This window comes from Colius striatus, chromosome 1 (genome assembly GCF_028858725.1).
Source record: "Colius striatus isolate bColStr4 chromosome 1, bColStr4.1.hap1, whole genome shotgun sequence".
Taxonomy (NCBI): Eukaryota; Metazoa; Chordata; class Aves; order Coliiformes; family Coliidae; genus Colius; species Colius striatus.
The window spans coordinates 161,973,762-161,999,401 of record NC_084759.1 but is presented as its reverse complement, the minus strand read 5'-3'; the positions used below and the strand labels follow the sequence as shown (position 1 = coordinate 161,999,401).

At 40.1% G+C, this 25,640-nt stretch overlaps 3 protein-coding genes across 3 annotated transcripts in view; 1 reads left to right on the top strand and 2 right to left on the bottom strand.

Annotated features, from left to right (window-relative positions):
* Positions 1–226: 226 nt before the first annotated feature.
* Positions 227–15,101, bottom strand: LOC104552312 (uncharacterized protein C12orf50 homolog). The gene is made up of 10 exons (XM_062016338.1): positions 14,934–15,101; positions 13,106–13,223; positions 11,999–12,160; positions 10,938–11,015; positions 10,734–10,847; positions 8,406–8,603; positions 6,700–6,819; positions 6,257–6,460; positions 3,518–3,609; positions 227–283 (listed from the first exon to the last, which is right to left on the bottom strand). Exons 1-10 carry the CDS (start codon positions 15,099–15,101, stop codon positions 227–229), a joined length of 1,311 nt encoding a protein of 436 aa, XP_061872322.1.
* A 1,352-nt stretch (positions 15,102–16,453) lies between these two features.
* RLIG1 (RNA 5'-phosphate and 3'-OH ligase 1) lies at positions 16,454–25,137 on the top strand. Its single transcript, XM_062015996.1, has 7 exons — positions 16,454–16,589; positions 18,300–18,417; positions 19,021–19,116; positions 20,555–20,671; positions 21,614–21,808; positions 22,907–23,076; positions 23,648–25,137. The coding sequence occupies exons 1-7, from the start codon at positions 16,500–16,502 to the stop codon at positions 23,834–23,836; spliced, it is 975 nt and encodes a 324-aa protein (XP_061871980.1). The 5' UTR covers positions 16,454–16,499; the 3' UTR covers positions 23,837–25,137.
* The window catches only part of CEP290 (centrosomal protein 290), a 52,905-nt gene continuing 51,883 nt past the window's right edge, over positions 24,619–25,640 (bottom strand). Inside the window, exon 54 of the mRNA XM_062015992.1 lies at positions 24,619–25,385. Coding sequence (XP_061871976.1) covers positions 25,185–25,385 — 201 coding nt within the window. The 3' untranslated portion in view covers positions 24,619–25,184. The remainder of the gene's footprint in view (positions 25,386–25,640) is intronic.

Sequence of the window (25,640 nt, the reverse complement as noted above, 5' to 3'; positions counted from 1 at the left end):
TACCCCTTCCTTTGGATGGAGAAACTTGCTGCTTCTGTTAGTACACTGCTAGAAGATGACTCCTTACAATGTTGAGGTTAATTACTTTTTTTGTTTTTCCATGATATCTACTGCCACAGCTGTGTACAGGAAAGTGTACAATTGTGTCCCTAATTAACTTGTGTCCCATTCTGGTACTAGGCTGCCTCTGAATAAAAAAATATCTTTGTGGGGGAAATGAGAGACATCAGCGAGTTGGAGATGAACACTTTGGAGCCCTGTTATCGGACTTGTCAAGTAAAACCTGAAAGGAAGAGCAGAAAGAAAAAAGAGGCGTGACCTCAAAAGAGAAGAATGCTATCATTTAAAGTGTAGGACTAGTGGTTCAGAGGTTCAGCACAACAGCACATGGCTGGTGGCTCCCGGGAAAACAAAAAAAACCAAACCCACCACTGTACTGAAGGCCATTGGTCTGCCAGTGGGAAGGGTGACAAATGTGTACATGAAAAGCAGTCACCACTGGCTCCACTGGCATCAGTGGTACAATCTGGCTCAGCAGTGCTTACTCATGCACAGGGGGAGAGGTACAAAGCCACTTAAAGGATTAGGAGTCTTCTAGTCTCTCTAGGAGCCTATCACTTGTTTATACCTCAAATATCAGCAGATGGACTGAACAGTAACCACATAGTAAAATGCCCCATGTCTGACCACTGGGATTTTGTCAGTGCAATGAAATGATTTCTACAGGAATGACTACACTGAAACACATAATGAAACTACTCACCAGCATCAAGGTAGGGAGTAACATCCATAGCCAGGAGCAGGCATAGGAAGAAAGCAACAACACTGTCAAGAGCTGTTCAAACAGGGGGTCTTTGTAGTAATGCAGCTGTGCTTAAATGAGGCACAGAAGAAGAATGCATTTTGTACTGGAATTGTATGGAAAGGTCTTGGTAGTGAGGATGGGTTTATAAAGATGGCTGTTGTGAAATAATGTTTGGATAATGTATTGGCTTTGTGTATCAAGGTTTCAGTAGCAGAAAGGCTATGGAGGTGGCTTCTGTGAGAAGCTGCTGGAAGCTTTACCCATGTCCAATAGAGCAAATGCCAGATGGTCCCAAGATGGACCTACCACTGGCTAAGGCCCAGCCCATCAGCAATGGCAATACTGCCTCTGATAACTTATTTAAGAAGGGGAAAAAAAACCTGCTGGGCTGCAGCAGACAGAGACAGGAGTGAGAATATGTGAGAGCAATAACTCTGCAGACACTAAGGTAAGTGCAGGAAGAGGAGAGGAGGTGCTCCAGGCAACCTGCAGCCTGCGGTGCAGTCCATGCAAAGACAGGCCCTGCCCCTGCAGCCATGGAGGCCTCAGGTGAACAGAGATCCACCTGCAGCCTAGGGAGGACCCCAAGCTGGAGTGGACTGATGCCTAAAGAAGGCTGTGACCCCATGGGAAGCCCATGCTGGAGCAGATTGTTCCCGAAGGATTGCATCCTGTGGAAGGAGGGGCCCACTCCAAAGCAGTTTGTGAAGGACTGTGTTCTGTGGAAGGAGGGGAAAAACGTGAGGTGGAAAGGGCAGCAGAGATAGCAGGTGATGACCTGGGTGGGAACTGTAGAGAGACGAAAATTATTTATTCACTTCTCTGAAAATAACTTTTAAGTTGGAAAATGAGTTCTGATGTTTCTTGTCTGTTTTTTCACGTTTTCTAATTCTCAGCTAAGCCAGGTGCCCTAGGTTTTTCTATTCTTCTCTCAGTTAATGAAAGTGTTGCCCAACTGCATATATGTTTATAGTCATGACAGATTAAGATTAAATTATTAAGATTAAAGATTAAAAGATTAAGATTAAATTATTAAAAATCATATTTCTACACAAAATAAAAATTACACATGTACCACTCAAGGCTTATGTAAGATATTCTCCATAAAGTAGGATAGAGAAAGGTATGATTATCTTTCTCATTGAACAACAATATCATTTCAACAAGAAAGTGCCCTGGAAGATATCTGATCTACCCTCATGTTCCAAGAAGTCACTATGAAGAAAAGACTCCAAGGAAGAAAACCACTTTAACAGTTACAGGTGTCACCCAGATAATTACCCAGTTTAACAGAAACAAGTTTGATGGATTCTCCTCTGAAACTGACAGTGTTCTAAGAATTGTCGATGGTCAGGTAGAGGTAAAAATGGAAAAATGTCTGAGACAAAGATAAAAAGTCACATATATGTAATGATTTTCTATGATTTTTTCTTCTTCAGAAAGCAATATTGAGTATCCCTCTCAATAGTCTTCCTCAGTATTTGCCTAGTCTTTTTTACTTAAAAATATGTGTATAGGCCTGTTTATGTTAATTCTGAGAGCTTTGTCACAAAGTTCATTTAGTTCCTTAAACTGTTCTGCTGCCCTGATAAAATGGCAAAATTTCAAGATCAAACTCTTACTGAGACCTCAAACATCTGACAAACAACTCAGCCATCTAAGAGTCTGGATTTCACACCACAATAGGTACTTTCTGGTATTCCTTAAAATTTTTATTTACAATAAAAGAAATCTGACACTCCTGATAAACACTAATCAATTTTGTTCATGTCTGGGACTATGTCTTAAAATATATTATGAAAAAATAACTTCAACTGTCAAATACTTTTAATAAAATAAACTCAGTTAACATAAGGAAGGCCTTTATACGTGACCATATAGAGCACAATTTAAAACTTTTAATCAGTTTTGAAATGTTGCAGTAGACTTCCTTCCAACATAAGATTTTTTTGAATTTGCAGTTTTGGCGTCTTTGAGTTTTCCAGTTGATAGTGTCTTTATGTCAACTTCAATTGTTCTTGTAAATTGAAGCATTCCCATCATCTCTTTCTCCTCTCTGTGTATCGTTCTCCTTTTCTATTCATTTCCAAATCCTCTTGGGTCTGTTGTCAAAACAGAGAGACAGAAGACTAAGTGCATCATTGATTAGGGTAAAGCTATATGCTCTTCCAGAAATATATGAAGAAGTATACTTTCAATGGGAGACATGAGATTAGAGATCCTAATCTCTGCCTTCAAGACACCCAAAGCACCATTAATGTATTTTACAGCTGTCTGGCGTATCTTAAGTAGACTGAGTCCTTTTATAAATTTGGACTCTTCTGAACATCATTCAGTCACTGCACGTGCTTCACAAGCAATCAGAGAGACAAACAGGTCACACACCTCTAGACTCTGCTGTGCTTTGTCCAGTGCTAACAGTCAAAACACACTTCCCGTAGCTCCTCACTTTAAAGGCAGGTACATGGTTTGCTTTCCGGGCAGTGGGAGTGTAAAAATGTTGGAAATGGTGGGTTAGTGATCCTGGCAAAACTACAAGTCTGCAAACACACAAAACTATGAACTGCTCATTCAGATGACTCAGCATTGCTTAGAATCTTGTCAGGTATGGATGAGGAAGTTTTACGACCACTTTTACATTTTCTAGGTGGGGAGAGACACGTTGCTCTTACTAACAAGATGGAATTGTAAAGATTTCTACCAAACACTTACATGAATGGTTCTTCTATTCTTAGGGAACGTTTTTGCATGTGGATTTCTATTCTTCCAAGCTGGTGCACTGTAAAATCCTGAGTTATATTTGTCTATAGAAAAAACACAAATATTATTTCTCTTAGATTACACTACTCCATAATGCAGTCTCCTGGTTTATCTCTGTGTGTTAAAGCCCTGGATGCAGGATAACTTGACATTTTTGAGCTAGGCAACTGATTTTACAGCAGAGCAAGCTGCTTAATTATTAACTATTTCCTGTAAAATTTGCTTAAAAATAATATTAGCAATACTTTTGTTTTCTGTTAATTCCTGATTAATTCCTTTCACTCAAATTATTAATTCCACAATCAACCTAAATGTTTTGCTTTTTACTCCACACAAAGGTATAGCCACAGTTTTGCATGTGGGTGCACAATCTCCTGTTTATGGCAAGCTGATTCTCTTCTTTGGAACATTTTCTACCATATGGCTCAGGTACAGCAGAACAGAAAGGTAGTGAAAATAGTTGTGGTTGCTCTTAGGTAAAAAATACTTGTCACCTCTTCATTTTACATGCTCTTTCCTTTTTTGAACCTGGGAATTTGATGAGATGTAATCTCTGTACCAGTCTATCCACAGATAATTAAAGCAAACAGTCCAAGAAAAAAGGAGAAACCCACAAATATTCATCACTGAGATGAAGCAGTTATGCTGGGATGCTTTTAACCTAACTGTATTAATCTTAAAGTAGCAGTTACTCTGTTTGAAGGAGACTCTTTTTGTTGGAAATTAAGACAGGGAAGCATCTCAAAATTTAGATTAAACCCAGCTCAAGAAAGATATTTGAATGTGGCAACATGATATCACTTTCTTAACTTGTGCACTAACTTCCTTTGTGAAGGAATAGATGGAAAAACATGATCCACAGTAACCATGGAAGATGAAAGTTTAATGAGCAATAAAACTGAAATTATGTACTAGATTGTGTGAACCTTTATTACAGAAAACTAAACCTAAAGCAAAATATGTAAACATTTTTTACATCTGAAAGAGTTTGCCAAAGAAAGATACAAAAATCAGAATGTTATCTGTAGGGCCTTGTCAAATTGATGACATATTACATACCATCACTAGGATAGCAGTTCATGGGAAAAAAATGAAGGAAAATATCATCCTGAATTAATGTCAGAAAGAATGAATTCAGTCCTCTGTCCAACATAAATAATGTGAAATAATCAAACACATCAAAACCCTTTACACTGATAAAAGAAGTAAGAATTAGACTCTAATCCTTCTATATTTAAGATGAAAAATATTTCTAAATAATGACAATAATCAGAAATGCATCACAATCAGATTCCAGTGAAATTCTGATTGTGGAAAAAGATCATGCAAAGGTCATTCTTTCGTCTCCTGCTCGAGGATAAAGCTTAAAAAGAAACATTTCTGGAGAGAAAACTTAAACACTACTGAAAATCTACTTCTGTTACAGATATTGAGAGTAAACCCAGAAGTTAAAGGCAGACTGTTATGAAGTGTTTTATACATTTCAAAAGAAGTGATCACACCATCCTAGAATCATAGAATGGTAGGGGTTGGAAGAGACCTTTAAAGATCATCTAGTCCCACCCCCCTGTTAAAGGAGGTCTACCTAGGCGAGGTCACACAGGAAAATGTCCAGGCAGGTTTTGAAGACTCCACAACCTCCCTGGGCAGCCTGTTCCAGTGCTCTGTCACCCTCACAGTGAAATAGTTTTTCCTTATGTTTAAATGGAACTTCTTGTGTTCCAGTTTCTTTCCATTACCCCTTGTCCTGTCACTAGACACAACAGAAAAGAAGTAATGCCCCAACCTCCTGACATCCAATATTTAGATATCTGCAAATATTAGTGAGATTTCCCCTCAGTCTCCTCTTTTCGAGACTAAACAGCCCCAGTTCCTGCAGCCTTTCCTCATATGAAAGATGTTCCAGTCCCCTGATCATCTTGGTGGCCCTGTGCTGGACTCTCTCCAGAAGTTCTCTGTCCCTCTTTAGCTGAGGAGCCCAGAACTGTATACAGTACTCCAGATGAGGCCTCACCAGGGCAGAGCAGAGGGGGAGCAGAACCTCCCTCAACCTGTTGGACACACTCTTCTTGATGCATCCCAGGATGCCATTGGCCTTCTTGGCCACAAGAGCATATTGCTGGCTCATGTTTAGTTTATTGTCAACCAAGACTCCCAGGTCTCTGTCCACACTGCTGTTCTCCAGCAGGTCAATCCCCAGCCTGTACTGGTGCACGGGTTTCTTCCTTCCCAGGTGCATGACTCTGCACTTGTTCTTGTTGAATCTCATGAGGTTTCTCTCTGCCCAACTCAAGCTGGTCAAGATCTCGCTGAATGGCAGCACAGTCTTGTGGTGAATCAGCCAGTTCTCCCAGTTTGGTGTCATCAGCAAACTTGCTGAGGGTACACTCTGTCCCCTCCTACAGGTTGCTGATGAAGGTGTTTAATAGTGAGGATCCACCTGTTAGAACACATCAACAACTACACCTTTGCATTCATGGCTCACTACTGAGCAGAGAAATTAATTGTGTCTATGAAGGTTTATGCTTGTTCCATCTGATTTCTGTCTATGGATTCTGCTGTAATCTACTATGAAAAGGAGGCTGGATCAAATTTATTGTTGTCCATATATAAGAATAAATAACTTAACATGCACCTGCACTGACAATGCCAAAAAGATTCAAGAAGCCTCCATTTTAAGCAAGAACTCACCTGTAGATCCATTGGACTTTGGCTCTTGGGTGTCACTACGGTAGACTACATATGCTGATTTTTGATATTCTGGAGAACTGAAATGAGTTTTTCTTCCAGTTTCTCTCATATTGTGAATAAAAGCAGCAGTTTTATCTCCCTGCCTTTGACCCATTTGTTGGTGACTTGGTTTCACTTTGCGGTCTGAAGTGTGAATTCCTAAAACTGAAAAGAGAAAAAACATGTTATGTTGTTAATCTAATTTCTGAACTCTCTCCTTGTTTTGTATTATTACCAGTAGTTTGTATTGCTCTTATTAGTAGGGCAACATCAGAAAGCTTCTCTAGAACATAAAGAACAAAGAACAACTCTGATGTGAAATGTTGAATTCCAACATTCATATTAAGGTTTTTAATCTACTAGAAGAGGTTCAGCAATGAGAAGATGAAGGCTAAGTATATTACTTGCATTTTCCACAAATACACAACCTGTTACAGGAGCACCTTCTCTTGGTTCTCTCATGTCTGAACTCTTTCCTTCTCTTTCTGTATTATTAGATTTTGTAGGAGTGGTAGTGCCATCACCTGGTAGGGTAACAGAAAGAATGTTTTATCTGTTTCGGTGTAAGCTCAGGCAATGGCACTGTGTGAGAGACTCTAAGAAAGAAGATTTTCTCAAACAGTTGTGATCTTGTAATCAAATGTTTGCCTTTTCAGTGTTTAATGAGGGTCTTCAATGAGGGAGCCACAGAGACAGGATAGACTTTACAGAGCTGGGGCATTGACTCGTCTCTGGCTCTCCCTTTGCATATTTACCTCCTTTAAACTGCACTTGTTCAGTGATGTTAAAATTCCCCCCTGTATGGATGGGCACTCACCATATAAAAAGAGGAAACTCTGAGTTCTAGGCAGCACATTCTACCATCCCAAGTTTGAAAATGCCACTGGACGTCACTGAAACCCTGGGTGGTGATCTTTCTGCTTTCTATCTCCTTTCTTCTTTCCTCTCTTCTTTCCCTTTTCTCTTTACTGTTTTAATTTCTTATTGACCAAATAAGTTCTTGAAATCCCTTTATTTGCTGCTTAATAAATTGTCTGTGTTTTTCACTGTCAGTGTAATTTCACCTCTAGTTTTACATGCAGGTATCCAAATCTAAAGTTAAATCCAGAGTAAGCCCAGCAGTCGCATTATCCTGGTCACGACACACTGCTGTTCTCTTTTTCCGTCTCACCTCTAGAAGCTAGTGCTTAGGGTAGTGCCATTTCCTTTAACCGCTTTCTTTGTATTCCTCTTTCTCTTTTGTTGGTTATTTGGATCCTGTCCGCTGCAAATGAGGTATAATTTCCATGCTCTCCAGGAAAATATAATTAAACATGAGTTAAAGAAATTTATGGCTCCAAAGTAAAGAACCACCTACACATTATCTGCTCATTCTTGAGCTTCTTATGAATGACATCTCTGAGACTTATCCAACTTAGCGCATGTTCAAGATGCATGTCATCACAGCACCTAAAATCTCAGAGAGGTGATTGAAAAAATGCTTTGGGGATACATCTCTATTATTTTCTCTGAATATATCTGCATTTTCAGATTGTCTCAAGTGCAGCTGGGAACATAACTCTCTTCAACTACTCTTAAGTGCTGACTTTGTGCCCAGAGATATATTTTATGGGTCTGCTGTAGTGCAACTGATGTCACACGTCAAGTGTAACTGATGTGTAGCTGTCATGCTCTTTAAGAAAATATCATAATACAGGCATTGAAGATAAAGACAATGCCTCCAAAGTGAAGAAAATACTAAAGGTAGCAGGTCACGTTTCTGCCCAGAAATTCTTACTGACTGGTCTACTGACTACTCTGATGTCATATTAAGAGCCTAACTCTCCTAAAATGGAATAATGTTTATAATTATCCAGTAAAAAATATAAAAGAACTTTCTTTCAGTTATGCCTCTCAGTCAAGAAGCTATGAACATAACCACTCTTCTTCTCTCTTCTAAATGCTGATGTTCTGCTCAGATATATGCTTTCACTACAATGCAGAGGTGAAATGTGACCCTCTGGAAAATCCATGGTTGACCCCATGGAGACCAACGGACTCCAAAGGACACTGTCGGGCTGAACTACAAATGGCTGACTGGTTGCCTGTAGCATTTTGAGTAGGCACCCACCTGTAGATTCCTTGGACTTTGTCTCTAGAATGTCACTACGGTGGACTATGTATGCTGCTCCTTTGTATTCTGGATAATTGAAATTAGTCTTTCTTCCAATTCCTCTCACATTTGAAATAGAAGCAGCATTTTCATCACCCTTCCTTTGACTCATTTGTTGGTGACTTGGTTTAATTTTGTAGTCTGAAGTGTGAATTCCTAACAGTTAATAAAAGAAACAAAATGGTGATTACTCTCTTTCCTGAACTATTAATCATGAACAGTGGTTTGATTTACTATAATTCATATGTAGCATGAGAAAGAGTTGCTACAACATAAAGCAAAAAGAACTCAAATATAAAAGGGTGAAAGGCAGTGCATGCATATCCAGGTCTTTTATCTACCACAAGATGTTCAGCAATGAGAAGTTGATGCTAAAGTATATTACCTGTGTTATCCACAAATCTGTGATCTGTTCTGGGAACATTCTCCCTTGTTTTTCTCCCTCCTGAACTCCTTCTTTCTCTTTCTGTATTATAATATATTATAGGAGTGGCAATGCCATCACCTGGAAGGGCAATAGAAAGTGTGTCTCAGCTGCTTGTGTGTAAGCACAGACAGCAACACTGCAATTCTCTTTTTCCATCTCACCTCTAGAAGCTAGTGCTTGGGGTAATGCCATTTCCTTTAACCTCTTCCTTTGTATTCCTCTTTCTCTTTTGTTTGTTATTTGAATCCTGTCTAGTGTAAATGAGTTATCATTTTCATGCTCTCCAGGAAAATATTATTAAACATGGGTTGAAGAAATGTATGGCTTCAAAGTAAAGAACCAGCTGTACATTACCTGCTCATTCTTGAGCTTCTCCCTTCTCATGAATGGTATCTATGAGCCTTATCTCATCTAACTTAGGTTATGTACAAGATGCATGTCACCACAGCACCTAAAACCTCAGAGAGGTGATTGAAAAAATGCTTTGAGGAAATGTCTATTATTTTCCTTGAATATATCTGAATTATCATAGAATCACAGAACAGTTTAAGATGGAAGAGACTTTTAAGATTAAGCCCAGCCTTTGTCCCAGCCCTATCAACCACTAGACCACTTCCCTAAGTGCAACATCCAACCTTCTCTTAAACACCTTCAGAGACAGTGACTCCACCATCTCCCTGGGCAGCCTGTTCCAATGCCTGACAGCCCTTTCAGTAAAGAAATTCCTCCTAAAACTAATTTTTTTTTTTAAAGAAATTTTCAGACTGTCTCAAGTACAGCTGTGAACACAACACCCACTCTTCCACTATTCTCCTCTAAGTGCTGTCTTTCTGCCCAGAAACATGCTTTATGTATCTGGTGTAGTGTAACTGATGTCTAATATGTCTCATGTGTAACTGTCATGCTCTCTAAGAGAATATTGTAAAACAGGCATTAAAGATCGAGATGATGTCTCCAAAGTAAAATAAAATATAAAGGTAACGGTTCTTATTTCTGCACAGAAATTCTTAATGACTGATGTAGTGATTACTTTTATGTCTTGCCATATTAAGAACATAACTCTCTCTCCAAAAATTTAATTATATTTTTACTTATTCAACAAAAAAACACAGCTCTTTTCTAGTCATGCCACTTGGTCAAGAATGAAGAAAAAACTGTATAAGGGGAAAAAACAGATGTTGATTTCTCTTCCTTTGACTTCAGTTATGTTGGATATAGCTCAATATTCAAATCACAATGGAACACTTCTGTTACTTCCTCTTAGAAAAAACTTAAAGGTGATATTTATTTACTATAAATTTACATATAGGAAAGTTGGATGTATCACCACATTTGGTCATCTAGACACCCAAGACAGCTAACAGAGAGTGCAGAGAACTTCTGCAAAAGTGACTTATCTCACCTGTCTTTGGCACTATCTTATGATGCAAGACATATCATTCTATGATTCTATGATACAAACATCTGTCTCTCCCCATTTCCAACACAGAGCTTAGATGGGAAACATCAGCTACATTCCTCACCTTTGGGTGGTTACAATTAGACCACATAAATCTTGATCTCAAAGGAAAACTAAGTGAAAGACCTATCTCAGGAAAGAATGTGTGAGGTTAATGGTCCACTTCCATCTTTTCCATCTGCAATCAATGCAAAGAGTCACCAAGTCTGTGACACTGCATACATAGATAGAGACATATGGAGAAAAAATAATGGAGTATTTTTATGCTCTTTTTAACATGCTATCTTTTTTTACTACACTAACAAAACTGTGGAGGAGGGGCAATCTATGCAATAGTTTCTCTCTGTGACAGAAACTTTAAAAGTGGTACACATTGTCCAAGAAGGTGAAAAGTACTTGCCTTTCTGCACAACTTGCTTAGGAGCTTCAAAGGGTAATAGCCCATTTTCCCAGAATGAAGGCACAGTGCTTGTTGACTGGTTCTCCTGAGGGTACTGCACCCTGTAAAATTCTCCTAAACATAGCCCAAGAAGGAAAGAAACACCAAAGTTTACTCTATTGGCAGCATGGCTGCTGAGCAAAGAGTGACTAATTTCATATTTACCAGATTTATAGCATATTTCCTTTATTGCTCTTTCCTCTTCGATATCTGCAGCAGTCTTAGGCACCCACTCAGAAATGTCTGTAGGAAATATTTTGAGAGATTATGAGACAGGTATACAAACACCTTCAACATTCTTAACAACCAAATACCATCTGATCACAACCTCTGCTTCTAGACAGAAAAAAATGGTTCCTTACCTGTAGGTATTTCCTACTGGTAATACAAATTGTGGTTACAACACTTCGCAAGAAGCTAACGTTTGTTGAATTGAAATTATGCAAAACCACCTTTACTTCTCATTTGCAAGATAACCCTTCTTTTACACCCACAGGGAAGCCTTCTGACTAAACATGTTTCCAGAGAGTGCTTGTTACAAAACCTCTGCCCAAATATGCTGTCCCATAAAGTCTGTCGGCAGAGCTGGCAATGTGAGTGATGCTCATCTGTCTCAGTTAAGCCTACTAAGATCAGTAAAGCCATGTTTTCTACGTTGTTTAACTTAAAGTGGATTACTGTGACTGTTAGGTAGCACCAATAGGCAGCTCATGGGCAGGGGAAAAGTGACAATCACGGTGGCTGCCTGAGAACCAATACAGTAATCTGCGGAGCGCATAGGGCAGCTGGACATTCTCCCACTTTCACTCTCTGGGAATGTGCAGTTCATTCCTTCCCTACAAATCTCTCATCCCTAAGTGAGATACAGTCAGTGGTTTGAAAAATTTTTAAATAAAGAAAACTGTAAATGTATACACAGAGACATTCAGTTAAACTAGTGAGGAGTTTTGCATAGATTCTCTTTGCCAGACTTAAGGATAACTTTCTGTAAAAAAAAAGTGAGAATGCCTACAGAGTATGGAAGATGTTGTCTCGCTCACATCTGGTGATTATTAGTTTCAATATTTTAGGGCTTAGCTGGCAATTATTTACAAAAGCCTGACAAGAGCTCTTTTCTAACTAGGAAGGAGTTATATATAATAAATCAGTTGTGAAGTACATTGCAAGCGTCAGCAAAACCCATTCTACTTCTTTGTGGAAAAAAAAAAAAGGTAAGAACTATTTACAGTTCTCTTCCTCTTCACTGTCCTCTTCATCATCTTCATCATCGAGGTTTATGATGACTGGAGGGTGAATTGCTAGCGAAATATACTTATCAGTTCCAGGTGATTTGCAACTATGGGTTGGGTGCTGAATGCCTTCTTGGTCATCACAATGCAACGGGGAATCTGCAAAGAAGAACATGATGTTTATTTATTAGGAGGGAACTAGAAGACCAAATCCAGGTTCAGACTAGCAGGAAGAGTTTTGAAATCTTGGACATAACAAAAAAAAGCTTTGCATAGACAGATTGTACCTTTCAGGAAAAAAATCTGCTGCAGAGGCTGGCAAAAGGGTATTGTCCTACTACAGAAAGAATGACCCACCACATAGATCTTTACAACATAGGAAACATGTGATTAGCAACATCTGAGATGAAGTGAGTAAATGAGTTTAGGACCCCACCTGTGAAAAACATTTTAAATATGTTGGATAGCAGGCAGGCCTGTATCACTACCCACACCATCAATTTTGAAGAATTTAGCAGTGCTAAGCACGGGGTTGCTCATTTCTAGCCTGAAAACACCTTTTCTTCTATCAAAGTGAATCACAACTCTCTTTACAAAGTAAAAAAAAATGTACTCTAATCTGATGTTATCACTACAAAGGGTCTTCCACCCAGAAAACATGCCCTGCTCTAGCAGCAGCTGTTCCTCCATGGGACGCATGCAGCATTCTCCCCTCACCACACTCACTACTTCTCATTTCTCTGAAATGGTTACCTGCCTACTAACCATTCTCACTGCTAGAGAGGTTTAACCTAGAAAATACCCAAGGAAAGCAACATTGTTGCTCCATGCATCTCAGGAACCTAAGTTACCACCCCTTGTGACTCCAGCTGTAAAGAGACAGCTAAAATGTCCATATAGCAACCCTACTCAAATACCAGTACAATTTCTGGCTTCCTCTTCAACATGCTGGGACAGCAGATCATACCTAATTGGTTTGCCACGGTACTTTTCTTGATCTTATCTATCATATAAACACTGGAGGCAAGCACTGGAAGGAAGTTTTCATGTGTTTCCTTGCTGTACTGAACAAACTGTTGAGAATATACATATACTCACCATTACCTGGTGGCAAAAAGAGTCCGTTTATATTACGAGACTTGCTATGATGGAAGATACAACTGATCCTCAAACAGCCTATGGGTTGGTTTTCCCAGAAACACGGAATGTTGCTGCACTTTTGCTGTGGGAGAAAACAGTTTTCAGATACTGTAAATGGATTAACACATGGTGTATTGCTGTCAACAGATGACTAAGATTTTTGGGGACAACATTCTGATATTTGAGAACATGTCAAATTATCTTTAAAGTTATCTTAATCTCCAGACAACTATCAAGTTATCTTGACGTAGTTAATGGATCTTTCATGATGTAAAACTGTTCCTAGATAAGGAATAAAGCAGTCTACTTACTGTACTTCAGACATTTTTTTAGATGCTGTGAAGAAAAACAATGTCTTATGTGACATGAGGTTGAGTTTTCTTTCCTGCACAATGGGATAATCAAGGCAATCTGAAATGATAACTGCTCTCCAAGTGCAAATCTTGCACTCGTACCTTTTACTGTTAAAAGACATGAGACTACAGGAAAATGAGGAGTAAGAAACAAAACTCAGAAAGATTCTCAATGGAATTGATCAAGATGTCACCAGCTGAAAAGGCTGCACAACATTGCAGAGATAGCATTTTCATTGTGGGAGCCACTCTTGTCTCTCATACTTTTTTTTTTATTGTATCTCTGCAAGATCTCTTACAGATTTTAGCATCATCTCTGATTATGCAATTCATTTCTTCTAACCTGAGGTAGTACTACTATTGCTAACGGTAGTACTGTAACCAGTACACTTGAGCTATTCCCTGAGACATGCTAAATACACGATGCTGAACCTCCCAAGGTTTTATCAATTGGAGTACAAATATTTATTTGAAGTACTTTGCATTAAATAACAGAATTTGCAGAAATTCAGGTAGTCGCTCTATGCAGAAATGATGAACATGGCCCATTTATTCAGAATTAATCTAATGCTTTACGAGCAAATTTAGCTCATGTGCTCTTTTAGTATTTGAGCCCACTTCACCAGAGTAATTGCCCACAGACCATGAATCAAAGAATCAGAATGGTAGGGTTTGGAAGGGACCTTTGAAGATCATCTAGTCCCATCCCCCTGCAGAAGCAGGTCCACCTAGACCAGGTCACACAGGAACGTGCCCAGGCAGGTCTTGAAGACTTCCAGAGAAGGAGACACCACATCCTCCCTGGGCAGCCTGTGCCAGAGCTCCCTCAACCTCACAGTAAAATAGCTTTTCTTACATTTAAATGGAACTTTTTGTGTTCCAGCTTCATGACTTTACCCCTTGTCCTTGTTGCTAGATACGACAGAAAATAGGGATACCCCAACCTCCTGACACTCACCATTTATATACTTGTAAATATTAATGAGATCCTCCCTCAGTCTTCTCTAGACTAAATAGCCCCAGTTCCCGCAGCTTTTCCTCATAAGGAAGATGCTCCAGTCCCCTAATCATTAACTCTTCTTTGATCTACAGATGTGAGCATGACCCAGACAGTATGGCATATCAACTTCTAACTGTAACATTACATAGTAAACCTCCATCTCAGCGTGGATATACAAACCACTATCAAATGTATGGTATTTACCTGTGCATTGAGGGAAAGAAAAGGGAAGGAGAGGTCATTTCCATTTCTGGTCATTTTAGCCTCACGTGCTTCTACTCCACTCTATACCAGCAGAATATGCATGAAAACACTGAAGCTACCAACAGTCAAGCAAATCATAATCTTATCCTGAAAACAGTTTTCTTCTTACAAAAATGGGACCATTGCTTCTTTTTGAAAAAAAAAAACCAAACCTCCAATTGACAGTAAAATACACTTGAACGGAGAAGATGGTCCCTTCTTCAGGCTTGTTGAACTGACGAAGGCAGTTGTGAGCCGGTAGAGAATGTTTCCACAGTTGCCAAGGGCTCCGCCAGCTCATGACAACAGCAACATGGCGGTGTGTGACCTGATGTCCAGCTTCAGCATCTTCCTTTATCTCCATCTCTCCAGAGTAAAGTACAGAAAATCAATAGTTTCAAAGAGTTTCCCATTCCAGTGTTTCTTTAACGTAAAATAGAACAAAAGCATTTGGTGGGGCTTAAAAAACACACAACTTTCTGCTATAGAAAATGTGGTCTTGGGAAAAATATATGATAGCACAAAGACAAACCTTAAAATTTGACTATTTTCAACCAAATGTGTTTCTTACTGAGAATATGTGGGAGCAACAACTGTGTAGACACCAAGGTCAGCGCAGGAGGAGGAGAGAAGGTGATCCAGGCACCAGAGCAGAGATTCCTCTGCAGCCCTTGGTGCAGCCCATGTTGAGTCAGTCCCTGCCCCTGAAGCCACAGAGGCCACAGGGGAGCAGAGATCGACCTCCAGCCCAGGGAGGACCCCACATCAGAGATCGTGAATGCCCAAAGGAGGCTGTGACCCCATGGGAAGCCCATATTGGTGCAGATTGTTCCTGAAGGATTGCATCCCGTGGAAGGGGCCCACTCTGGAGCAGTTTGTGAAGGACTGTAGTCTGCATGAGGGACTCACACTGGAGAAGTTTGTGGAGGACTGTGTCCTGTGGAAGGAACTTCACACTGTAGCAGAGGAAAAATCTGAGTACGAAAGGGCAGCAGAGATACCAGGTGAACTGACCACAATCCCCATTCCCTGTCCTACAGCACCACTCAGCAGGAGGAAGCTGAGGAAAACCAAGAGCAAAGTTGAGCCTGGACAGAAGGGAGAGATGGGCAGAAAGTGTTTTAAGATTTAGTTTTTATTTCTCATTACCCTACTTAGATTTGATTGGTAATAAAGTAATTTCCATGAGTCACGTTTGTTTTGCCAGTGACGATAATGGGTGAGTAATCTTTCCCTGTCCTTATCTCAACCCACCAGTTCTCTGTTGTATTTTCTCTCCCCTGTCCATTTGAGAACGAGAGCTATAGAGCAGCTTTGGTGGCACCCAGCATCCTGCCAGGCTCAACCCACCACTAATTCAAAACCGTAAGCCGAGGCCAGGGGTCTGGGTAACAAACAGGGGCAGCTGTCTCGAGGAAGAGGTCCCCTATGCAGTTGGCACAGGGCATCCATCCATGCCCCAGCCCCAAGCGTGTGGCACCACGAAGACCTGAACCGACAGCCTGAGGAAAGGCTGCGGGGCCAGGGGAACGGCACCACCAACGGCTAACGCCCGCCAACACGACCTGCGACCGGGCCGCCGCGCGGCCGCCTCGGACACAGCACCGAGCAGAGCCCGGGCGGAGCGGGGCGTGACGTGACAGCCCTGACGCGGGGAGAGCGGCCATGGACTCCATTTCCCGTCGCGCAACGCGGGCGCTACGTGATGTAGGTGCAGTCCCGTCGGGGCGTGGGGCCGGCAGATAGAGCGGCGGCCGGGGCCATGATCCGCCGGGGTGCGGTGCAGCGGAAGGTGCCGTGTCTGTTCGTGACCGAGGTGAAGGAAGAGCCGTCGGCCAAACGAGAGCGCCAGGTAGCCGGGGCGGCACGGGGCAGGCGGGAAGCCGCCAGCGCTGCGGCCGGGCCCAGCGGGAGTCGCTGGGCCGCGAGTAGCAGGGAGTCGGGCAGGCAGCAGCCCGGGCAGGCAGCAGACCTCGTCCGGTCTGGCTGCGGGGACCCGGGTACTCGAGTGATGAGAGCTGTCGCCGCGTATCTTCAGCGAAATGCACGTGGAGGTTTCCATAGGCCTCCCCTCTCCTTTAAATGCGAGTAAGAAGTGGTTTAGCAGCCTTTTTATCTCCTCCGCACTGACAAGTGCATCCAGGTGTTCACTCTGACGTCGTGTTTGCTTTTTTCCTAAGCCTAGGGGATAGTCATGGCAAGGAATGAGGTCGCTCCAACGTGACTGAACTGGGAGCATGAGTAAAACCATCCTACCTGTGAGCCTTTTGGGGGAAAAAAATTAACGTATTGTATTTTTATTTCTCTCTTTTTTTTTTTTTTTTTTTTATTTCTCTTGATCAAAGGAGTATCAAGCTTATAATGGGGAATTCATTGCTGACTGTAAGGCATGGGGTTCTTAGCAAGGTGTAAGTAGTGGAAGCCAATCAAAGTTTCTTTTTCCTGAGACGTGAAAGGCAGTGTTGGGACAGACTGGTGTGGGATTCACCTTTCTGGCAATAGACTCCTGTTTCACACTTTTCATAGCTGTTTGTATGGCTGCCTTTTGGCTGCTTAGTGAACTTGAACCCATCTGGGTGGGTTTCTCTCATTGGTATTTGACTTTTATATGGAAGAGCTGATGAAATGATTGCCAGAACGTAAGTAACTTAATTGATCAACACATTTTTTATATGGGCATGTAAGAGGACCTTCCTACACTATTGTTCCTTCATATAGAAAAAAACAATAACGGGTTAGATCTGGAACTGCTATATGCTATTTTTGTCAGAGTGCAGCCAGGGGGTTGCAACTACTGGGAAGAAAGGGGGTGGTGATGCTAAAACCAGTGGGTGTTATTTTAGCGTTCTGTTTTGAGACTTTTGCAAGAGAAGAACTTCCATTGTGTTTGCTAGCAGAAAGAGATGGTGACCAGCTTACAAGTCAGTGTTGCCTAGGGAGAGTGGAGGGAGGAGTGATGATTATATAGAAAAACATTTGGATCCAAACACACCTGATTATGTTTACAGTGAAATTGGTACAGAAGCCCTGTAGAAGTCCTCCTAGAAATCTGGACTAGACATGGCTGGATATTTGCTTCAGACTCTCCGAGTCACTTCTTTTTGTTGCTCTTTTTAAGCCAAAAAAGGTTTAATTGACAGCACTAAGTAATTAACACCAGGATGATGTTACCACCTAGCAATCCACTAGTCTGTGTATGGCACTAAAAAGGTGCTGTTGACATTCAGCTCCAGACTGTGAGGTTGGAGCAGCTGGTCATTATGAACTTCTGTTGCCATCATAATACAGGAAGATACCTCTCAAAATTTTGTAGTGTTGGACTGGAACCCTTCTAGTTTATAGGCACTATTTAGAGTAGAAGGCAAAGTCATCTCTAAATACTAATAAAGAGTGGAAAAGAGGGAGAGATCAAGAGTGTATTTCGATAGGATTTGAAATCAGCAATACAGTGTGTAGTACTGGAATTGAAAGAGACAAGCTGTAAAGAGCAAAGGCCCATATGAGAACAAGGCAGCAGTAACACAGCCATGATGAGAGTTTAAAGTAACTGTCTTCTTTTCAGCCATTTAAAGTTTTGGCAACTGAAACTATAACTGGAAAGGCGTTAGAGGCAGATGTATACAGTGCAATTCCTACTGAAAAGGTGGATGGAACCTGCTGTTACGTAACTGCCTATAAAGGTAATAAGGAAGATCCATATGCAGATTTCTTGCTTTGACTAAAAGCCTTGTTTTACTTAGTTTTATTGTATGATTTATTGGATTACAGCTGTGTGAATTCAACTCTTATCAAACATCTTGATCACAAAGTAATAGTTACTGTAAACTTAGGAGGTGTTCATAAAGTTGTTGTAGATTTTACTCTCTAAAATACATGAAGTATGGTTTAAGTGAATGTGCCAGTCAAGGACCTATTTCAGATTTAAAATTTCCCATTAATAAATTTTCCTTACACACTGAAATTTATATAATAAATGCTGTCTCTTTTCCTTGGGAAGTATTAAAAGAAGGATGTAGGTTGGGAAGAAATAAGATGACTCTGGTTCATTGTATCACTGAGGTCCTTGCCTACCCCTGAAATTGTAAGGAAACTCTGTTAAACTAGATCTGAATCTTCAAAGAGATTTTTAGATTTATAAAGAGTAGTTAATTTAAGTAGTGTCTTTGGATATAAAATTTCTCCAGGGGCAAATGAGAATTCGTACTTGCCTTTTAGTTGATTTCAGTACTCTGATGAGTATGGTTACTGTGGTAGACTGCTGGTTTTATCCCTCTAAATTCTAGGGCAACCGTATCTATGGGCCAGGCTGGATCGAAAGCCCAACAAACAAGCTGAAAAAAGGTTTAAGCAGTTCTTGTATTCATTGGAAGACTGCAAAGGTTAGTGAAGATTCTTTTCCCTTCTTTTTAGCAATGTAAGTTATCCAGTTGAAAAAAAAACCCCTGAGCCTAACACGGGAAATGTCAGTGGTCATGCTCCAATTGTTTTAATGTCACTTTTTACTTCGAGAGAGTTTTAAACTAGAATCGATGGGGAAAGGAGATGCCAACAGGATTGCATTAGGTGAGACAAGGGTTAGCATGACATCACCAGGGGGTGGCAATGCTAGTAGCAACATTAACACTGCTCTTGGGAGCACGGAGGGCTCAGGAGCGTATCTGCTCATACACCAGTGCCCACAATATGAGAAAGGTGCAGGATGAACCGGAAGCATTGATCAGTTCCCAGAGCTACAACGTCATAGGTACTGGTGAGACTTAGTGAAATGAGTCCCATGAGATGGGATGAGTTCTGGGATGGAGGGCTACAGGCCGTTCAGGAGGGGTTGGCAGGGCAGGCGAGGAGGACATGTCGCACTGATATGAAAGGGAGAGGGTTCATTGTAAAATTGCACTGGGATTTGGGGATGCTGGTTGACGTCAGGCTCAATAGCAGTCAGTAGTGTCCTGGCAGCAAAGAGAGCAATCCATGTCCTGGGGAGCATCAAACACAGTAGAATCATCCAGTCAAAAAAGGTGATTATCCCACTCTATTGAGCATTGGTGCAGCCTCACTTTGAATACCATGTGTAGTTCTAAGCCCCACAATTTAAGAGTGTGAAGGTCCTTTAATGCATCCAGAGGAGGGCAGCAAAGCTGTTGAAAGGGCTGGAAGGAATGTTCTATGAGGAACAGCTATGGACTTTAGGCTTGCTTAGCTTTCAGAAAGGGGGGCTGAGGGGCAAGGTGACTGCTTTCCAAAGGTTATTGCTTTCCACAGCTTCCTAAGGTGGGGAAGTGGTAAGGGAAGTGCTGATCTCCCTGGTATCCAGCAATAGGATGCATGGGAATGGTTCAAATCTGTGTCAGGGAGGTTTAGATTGGATACTAGGAAGCAATTTATTTAGCAAGTGAGTGGTCAGACACTGGAACAGGCTTCCTAGAGGGACTGATGCCAAGTGTTTAACAGAAGCATTTGGACAATGCACTTAATAATATGTTTTTAACTTTTGGTCAGCTCTGAATTGGTCATGCAGTTGGACTAGATTTTTTTTCTAAGTGAAATATCTTTTGCTCTAGTTCAAATATAATGTCTGTTTAGGTAGCTGGTTTTAAATTTTAGTTTAATTTTTAAACTCCTTAAAGGCTATCTTGCTTCTTTAAACCCTTCTAATTGTAGACTCTGTGAGTGTGCCAGATGTTGATGCTTGTACAAAGTTATGGGGACTACGGTCTGTAAAACAGGATTTAGATCAATGGTACTTTAACACTTGCATTGAAAGGCAATGAAAATGTAAAAGTAGGTAATAGTTTGCAACTAAATGTCACATATGCCTAGAATTTGTTTGGAACGTTGAAGAGGATTTCAAGCCTGTTCCAGACACCTGGATTCCAGCAAAGGACATCGAGTTCTCCAATGGCAATCCTTTGCCTGATGAAAATGGACATATGCCAGGTACCTATGATACAGCACAGGTAAAATGAGGGAGGAATCAATTTTTTAAGTGAATTGCAATTAGTTATAGAGTTAAAAGTAATAGCTAATATATTCAGAAGACAAATGGTATGTCATTCATTCACCATCCAGAAAGGCTTTGTTGGTCTGACTGTAGTAGTTTGACCCTGTCTGGATGCCAGGTGCCCACCACACTGCTCTATCCCCCACCTCCTCAGCAAGCCAGGGAAGGAGAGAAAATAGGATGAGAATCTCATGGGTTGAGATAAAAGCAGTTTAATAAAGAAACGGCAAAGCCGCGCGCGCGGGAAGCAAAGCAAAAGCAGATAAAGCTGTTACTCTCTACTTCCCATCAGCAGCGATGTCCGGCCACCTCCCGAGAAGCAGGGCTGCAGTACACGTAGCAGTTGCTTTTGGAAGGCCAGAAATGAATCTTGCCTCCTCTTCCTGCTCCTCTCCCCCAGTTTATATTACTGAGCTGATGTCATATGGCATGGAATATCTCCTTTGGTCAGCCTGGGTCAGCTGTTCTGGCCATGGTCCCTCCCAAGATTGTGCTCACCCACAGCTATTGGTGAAGGTGGGGGAAGGAATGCTGGAGGGACAGCCCTGATGCTGTGCGAGCGGTAGTCATAATATTGATACCAACAGTAAGCACAGCACTGCAGGAGCTGCTGTGGAAAATCACTACCGTCCCAGACCCACTACACTGACACATTGAAAATAATTGCAGTTTGCTGTACAGACTTACAGGGTGTCATCTGACAGTGTAGTTGTCATGTTTGCATTCCTCTGATGCTTCTCTGAGATAGGACAGTTTTTCTAGTTCTCTTTGTAGTTAACTGATTTTTGGGATTTTTTTTTTTAAAGGAATGCCCAGTTCTAGTATGTATTTGTTAACTTCAGATATTCACATTTGGTAAATGTAATGTTTTCTCATAGGTTGGTTGCCTGTGGAGAAAAACAGTAAGCAGTATTGCTGGCACTCATCTGTTGTAAATTATGAGGCTGAAATAGCACTGGTATTGAAACACCACACTGAGCCAGGTCTTCTGGAAATCGGCCCGGTGCCATTATCAGAAATTTTAGAACAAACATTGGAGCTTATTGGGACTAATATTAATGCAAATCCATATGGTAAGTTTGTGTGGACTGTTCTTAAAATCCTTTTTAATGTAGTGATGTGTTTGAGTGAAACCCTTTTTGGTTTTTTTTTTTTTTTGTATGTGTTTTAAAAACCAGTTCTAAGTTTGGAGGGTAAACTTTCTAGACAGGAAAGAAAGGGCCAGCTCAAAGAGCAGTCACTACAGAATACCTCAAAGCTGAGTTCACATGAAACTATTTAAACCTCTTTCCACCTCCCTTCTTTAGGAGTTATTATAAAAATGTTTTGCTGGGAAAGTTGTTCGAAACATTACTATTAAGATCTATTTTAAGGTTGATTACTGGTGTCTTTTCTTGACTTTTTTTGTTAACTTGTTTTTCTGATGCTGTTTAGTCCATTAAAGTAGAGCATGTTATTCAGCCATCCTTTGAGTCTCTAGAGTTAATGATAAGCTGCAATTTCAAAATTACAAAACATTATTAATATATTTCAAGGAAATGTAAGCTAAACTTTGGTCATGGCTTGTCCCTTTGAAAGCCTTGTAACAGAAAACCAATTAGGTATGAGCACAAGTGAGTTCTAACTTCTGAGCTTTGCTGTTAGGATAACATGCAAGGATGGATAGGAAAAACAGTAATTCCTGGTATAAGCATTTTCTCAGAAAGTAAAGTAACTGCAGCAGAAAAAAAACCCATAGCTGCATTTGTAGTTGAAGATTTCTGTTGAACAGTCAGTGAAGAGGCAATGTGTTTGTTAACAGCCTGGCTTAGGTGTGAATACATACTCATAAGAAAACGTTCCAGATTTTCAGGAACTGAGATGGATCATGTTCTGAAGTGTGAAGAATTTAGCTGGTAGCTTTACGGTTACTGAAGAAGTGACCACAAGCAGAAAGCAGGCAACTATATAAATTATTACATTACGTTTATTTTGTACAAATAAAAAGTTACATGAGGAGAGGACAGCTATGTCTGATACCAAAAAGTATATTCAGCTGTTCTCTTGCGGGCAGGATGATATTGTATCTAACAGAAGTCCATAGACTGCCTTTAAGATAGTCGTAATGACAAAAGTGAGGAATATCTTATTACATGTAACTAGCAGGAAGACTTTTGTTTCTTTTAACATAGGATTGGGAAGCAAGAAGCAGCCTGTACATCTTCTTGTACCGCATGGAGCCTTCGAAATAAAGAATCCACCTGCTTTGAAACAAAATGACATACTGTCTTGGTTTGAAGGCTGCAGTGAGGGTAAAGTTGAAGGAATTGTGTGGCACTGCCATGATGGGAGTTTAATCAAGGTAAATATATAGATAGATATGTGGAAAACACTGTAATAATTCATAATATGTGAAGTAGTGTGAGGTATTCACTTTTTTTTTCTTGTTTTCCAAATTCTTTAATAGGAAATGTTCTAGCAAATCAGGTGACAGTAGAATTAATCAGGATGTTGAATTATTACAACATATTAAACCTATTAGGATAATATAGATGATGAAAAAAAGTGATTGAAACCTTAAAATAATATTTTCTTGCTTCCTTGTATAGGAATCACTCAACATTATACATTCCTTTAATTTTAAAAAAGTAATTTGTCACGTTGACTTGTAGAACAAGTATTGTTAATAGAAATGTAACTTGATTAATTAGCAAGTTTATATTATTTACGAAGCTGCAGAGGACAACTTGGTCCTCGTTTGCCTTCTGTACTTCACTCTTACATTATTCAGATAACTGATTAGTGCCCTAGTTAGTGCCCTATTGCAGGGAGGATCCTAGAATTAAAGCACACACACCAACACCTTTCAAGTTGGGAAGGGCTGGGATACTGTATCAAAATCTCTAAACTGATCTTATTTCTTTTTGTTTTAGCTCCATCGCCATCATCTCGGTTTACGCTGGCCCCTTGCAGAGACATACCTGAATTCTCAGCCTGTTGTAATTTCTTTTAATAGAACTAAATATGACTGTGACTTTGAACCAAAGAGTTTGTTTCATCGTTTTTCAAACCTGAATGGTCGGAGATTTGACAGACTCAAAGATATCAAGTTCGATGCTTGAAATGATTTTTCTCTGTGCAGTTAGTTGTCGTATGTGCTGCATTCCTCTTCTGTCTCCCACAGAGCTCTTTAAAAATAATTCTCTAGCTTAGGCAGCAGGCTCTGTATTGTATGATAATAACTTTTTCCTAAATGACTAATTTTATGCAATGAGAGATCTGCCAGACAGAGCAGAGGTCTAGCTCTCAGCATGTTTATATTCACTTCTGAGAAATCCTTAACTTCCATTTCTGGAAACTGTTACAATTAAGTGTAAGAAGTATGTTGTCTTAACACTGGCTGGTCCTAATTTCGTAGCTAATGAATATGAATCAAGTGGCAAAGGTCCACAGCTTCCACTTGTGTAAGTACAATTAGTATGACCCTATTACACATAGGATTCAGGTTTAGAATGTAGTTGTTACTTAACAGTAAAGGACGTATTTCAGGAGGGACCAGAGTTAGTCCTGAAGCGTGATAGGTTTTTTTTTTAGAAGTTTTTAACAATTTCTTTGGGGGTCAAACTTTTCACTGTATTGTTAAACTGAGAAGCTGCAGCACTATGCTATTACTTGAAAACCTGATTAAGCTATGTCCTACAGCAACTTCTGCTACTTTGGGACAAAAAGAGTAAATAATAGAAAATACACTAGTTCTGTTGTGGAGATCCTTAATTAGAGACGCACCAGATTTGGGTTAATAATACCCCTTTTCAGACTGCATCTCAAGTAGGAAACTTCAAGGGCATATTAAGTAAGTAAGACGGTGTAGAACTAATAAAGGTGAGAAGGCATGATTGTTTGAGTTGGCTTTATTTTATCTGTGCAATAAAAATATACATCCAGCTATATAAAATACACAAAATGGAAAAAGAAGCCATTTATCTACAAAAATGCCATTAGTTTGGCTGAAATACAATAACTTTAGTTTCAGTTCTTTTGATTTTTCTGAAATTGAGGTAAAAAAATAATAGGGCTGTAAGAACAGCCATCCAGCATGCTGACCGAGTCCATAGTTAAGAAGTATGAAACCACATATTAATTAGCAATCTGGAAACAGCATGTTTTCTCAGCCTTTTAGGCTAAATCCAAGGTTCCACTTCACCTGACACCTGTGTATTACCCAAATTACTGTTCTGAATTAAAATACAATATTTCAAGGGAGTTGGGAGAGGTAAAACTCACTTTTATTGTAACTGGTGTATATAAATACATACCATAAGCCACTGACTAATCCAATTCTGCACTCTTGGGTACATGCTGAACTATTGTAACTTAAGTAGACTTGTATCATTCTCAAATAAAAACAGAAATAAATCTGTATTCTGTAACTGCCCCAGATGTTTTTTTTCTGTAGCAGTACTGAGGATACTAACCACTAGCCTGATCAGCAGAAAGACTGTATAGACTATCTGCTTTAATGCCAAACTCTTCTGAAAGCTGCTTTAATCTCTCTTCTAAGATAATATTTTTCTTCACTTCTTCATTGTAATTATATTTCAGATCCTCAATTTCTTCAAAAAAGGAAGGGTCAAAGTTCTCTAGTTCTCTTTGCAGCTTTTGTGTTTCTTCCTGTTAAAAAGAATGAAGGAGTACCACCTTTATTCATAACTTGGGAAATACATGTCAACAACTTCTTTTGCCTTTTTATTAAGAGGCTAAAGGATGAGAGGATAAGTGTGTTCTATGGAGACACAAAAACCTACCCATGAACAGCACATTCCCTAACACAATAGGCTTCATACATAAAATGCTTAGAAACTGACTGTTATTGAATATTAAACAGCTATTTCTAGCTAACTGTAATTTTGCTCATTATCTTGCCTA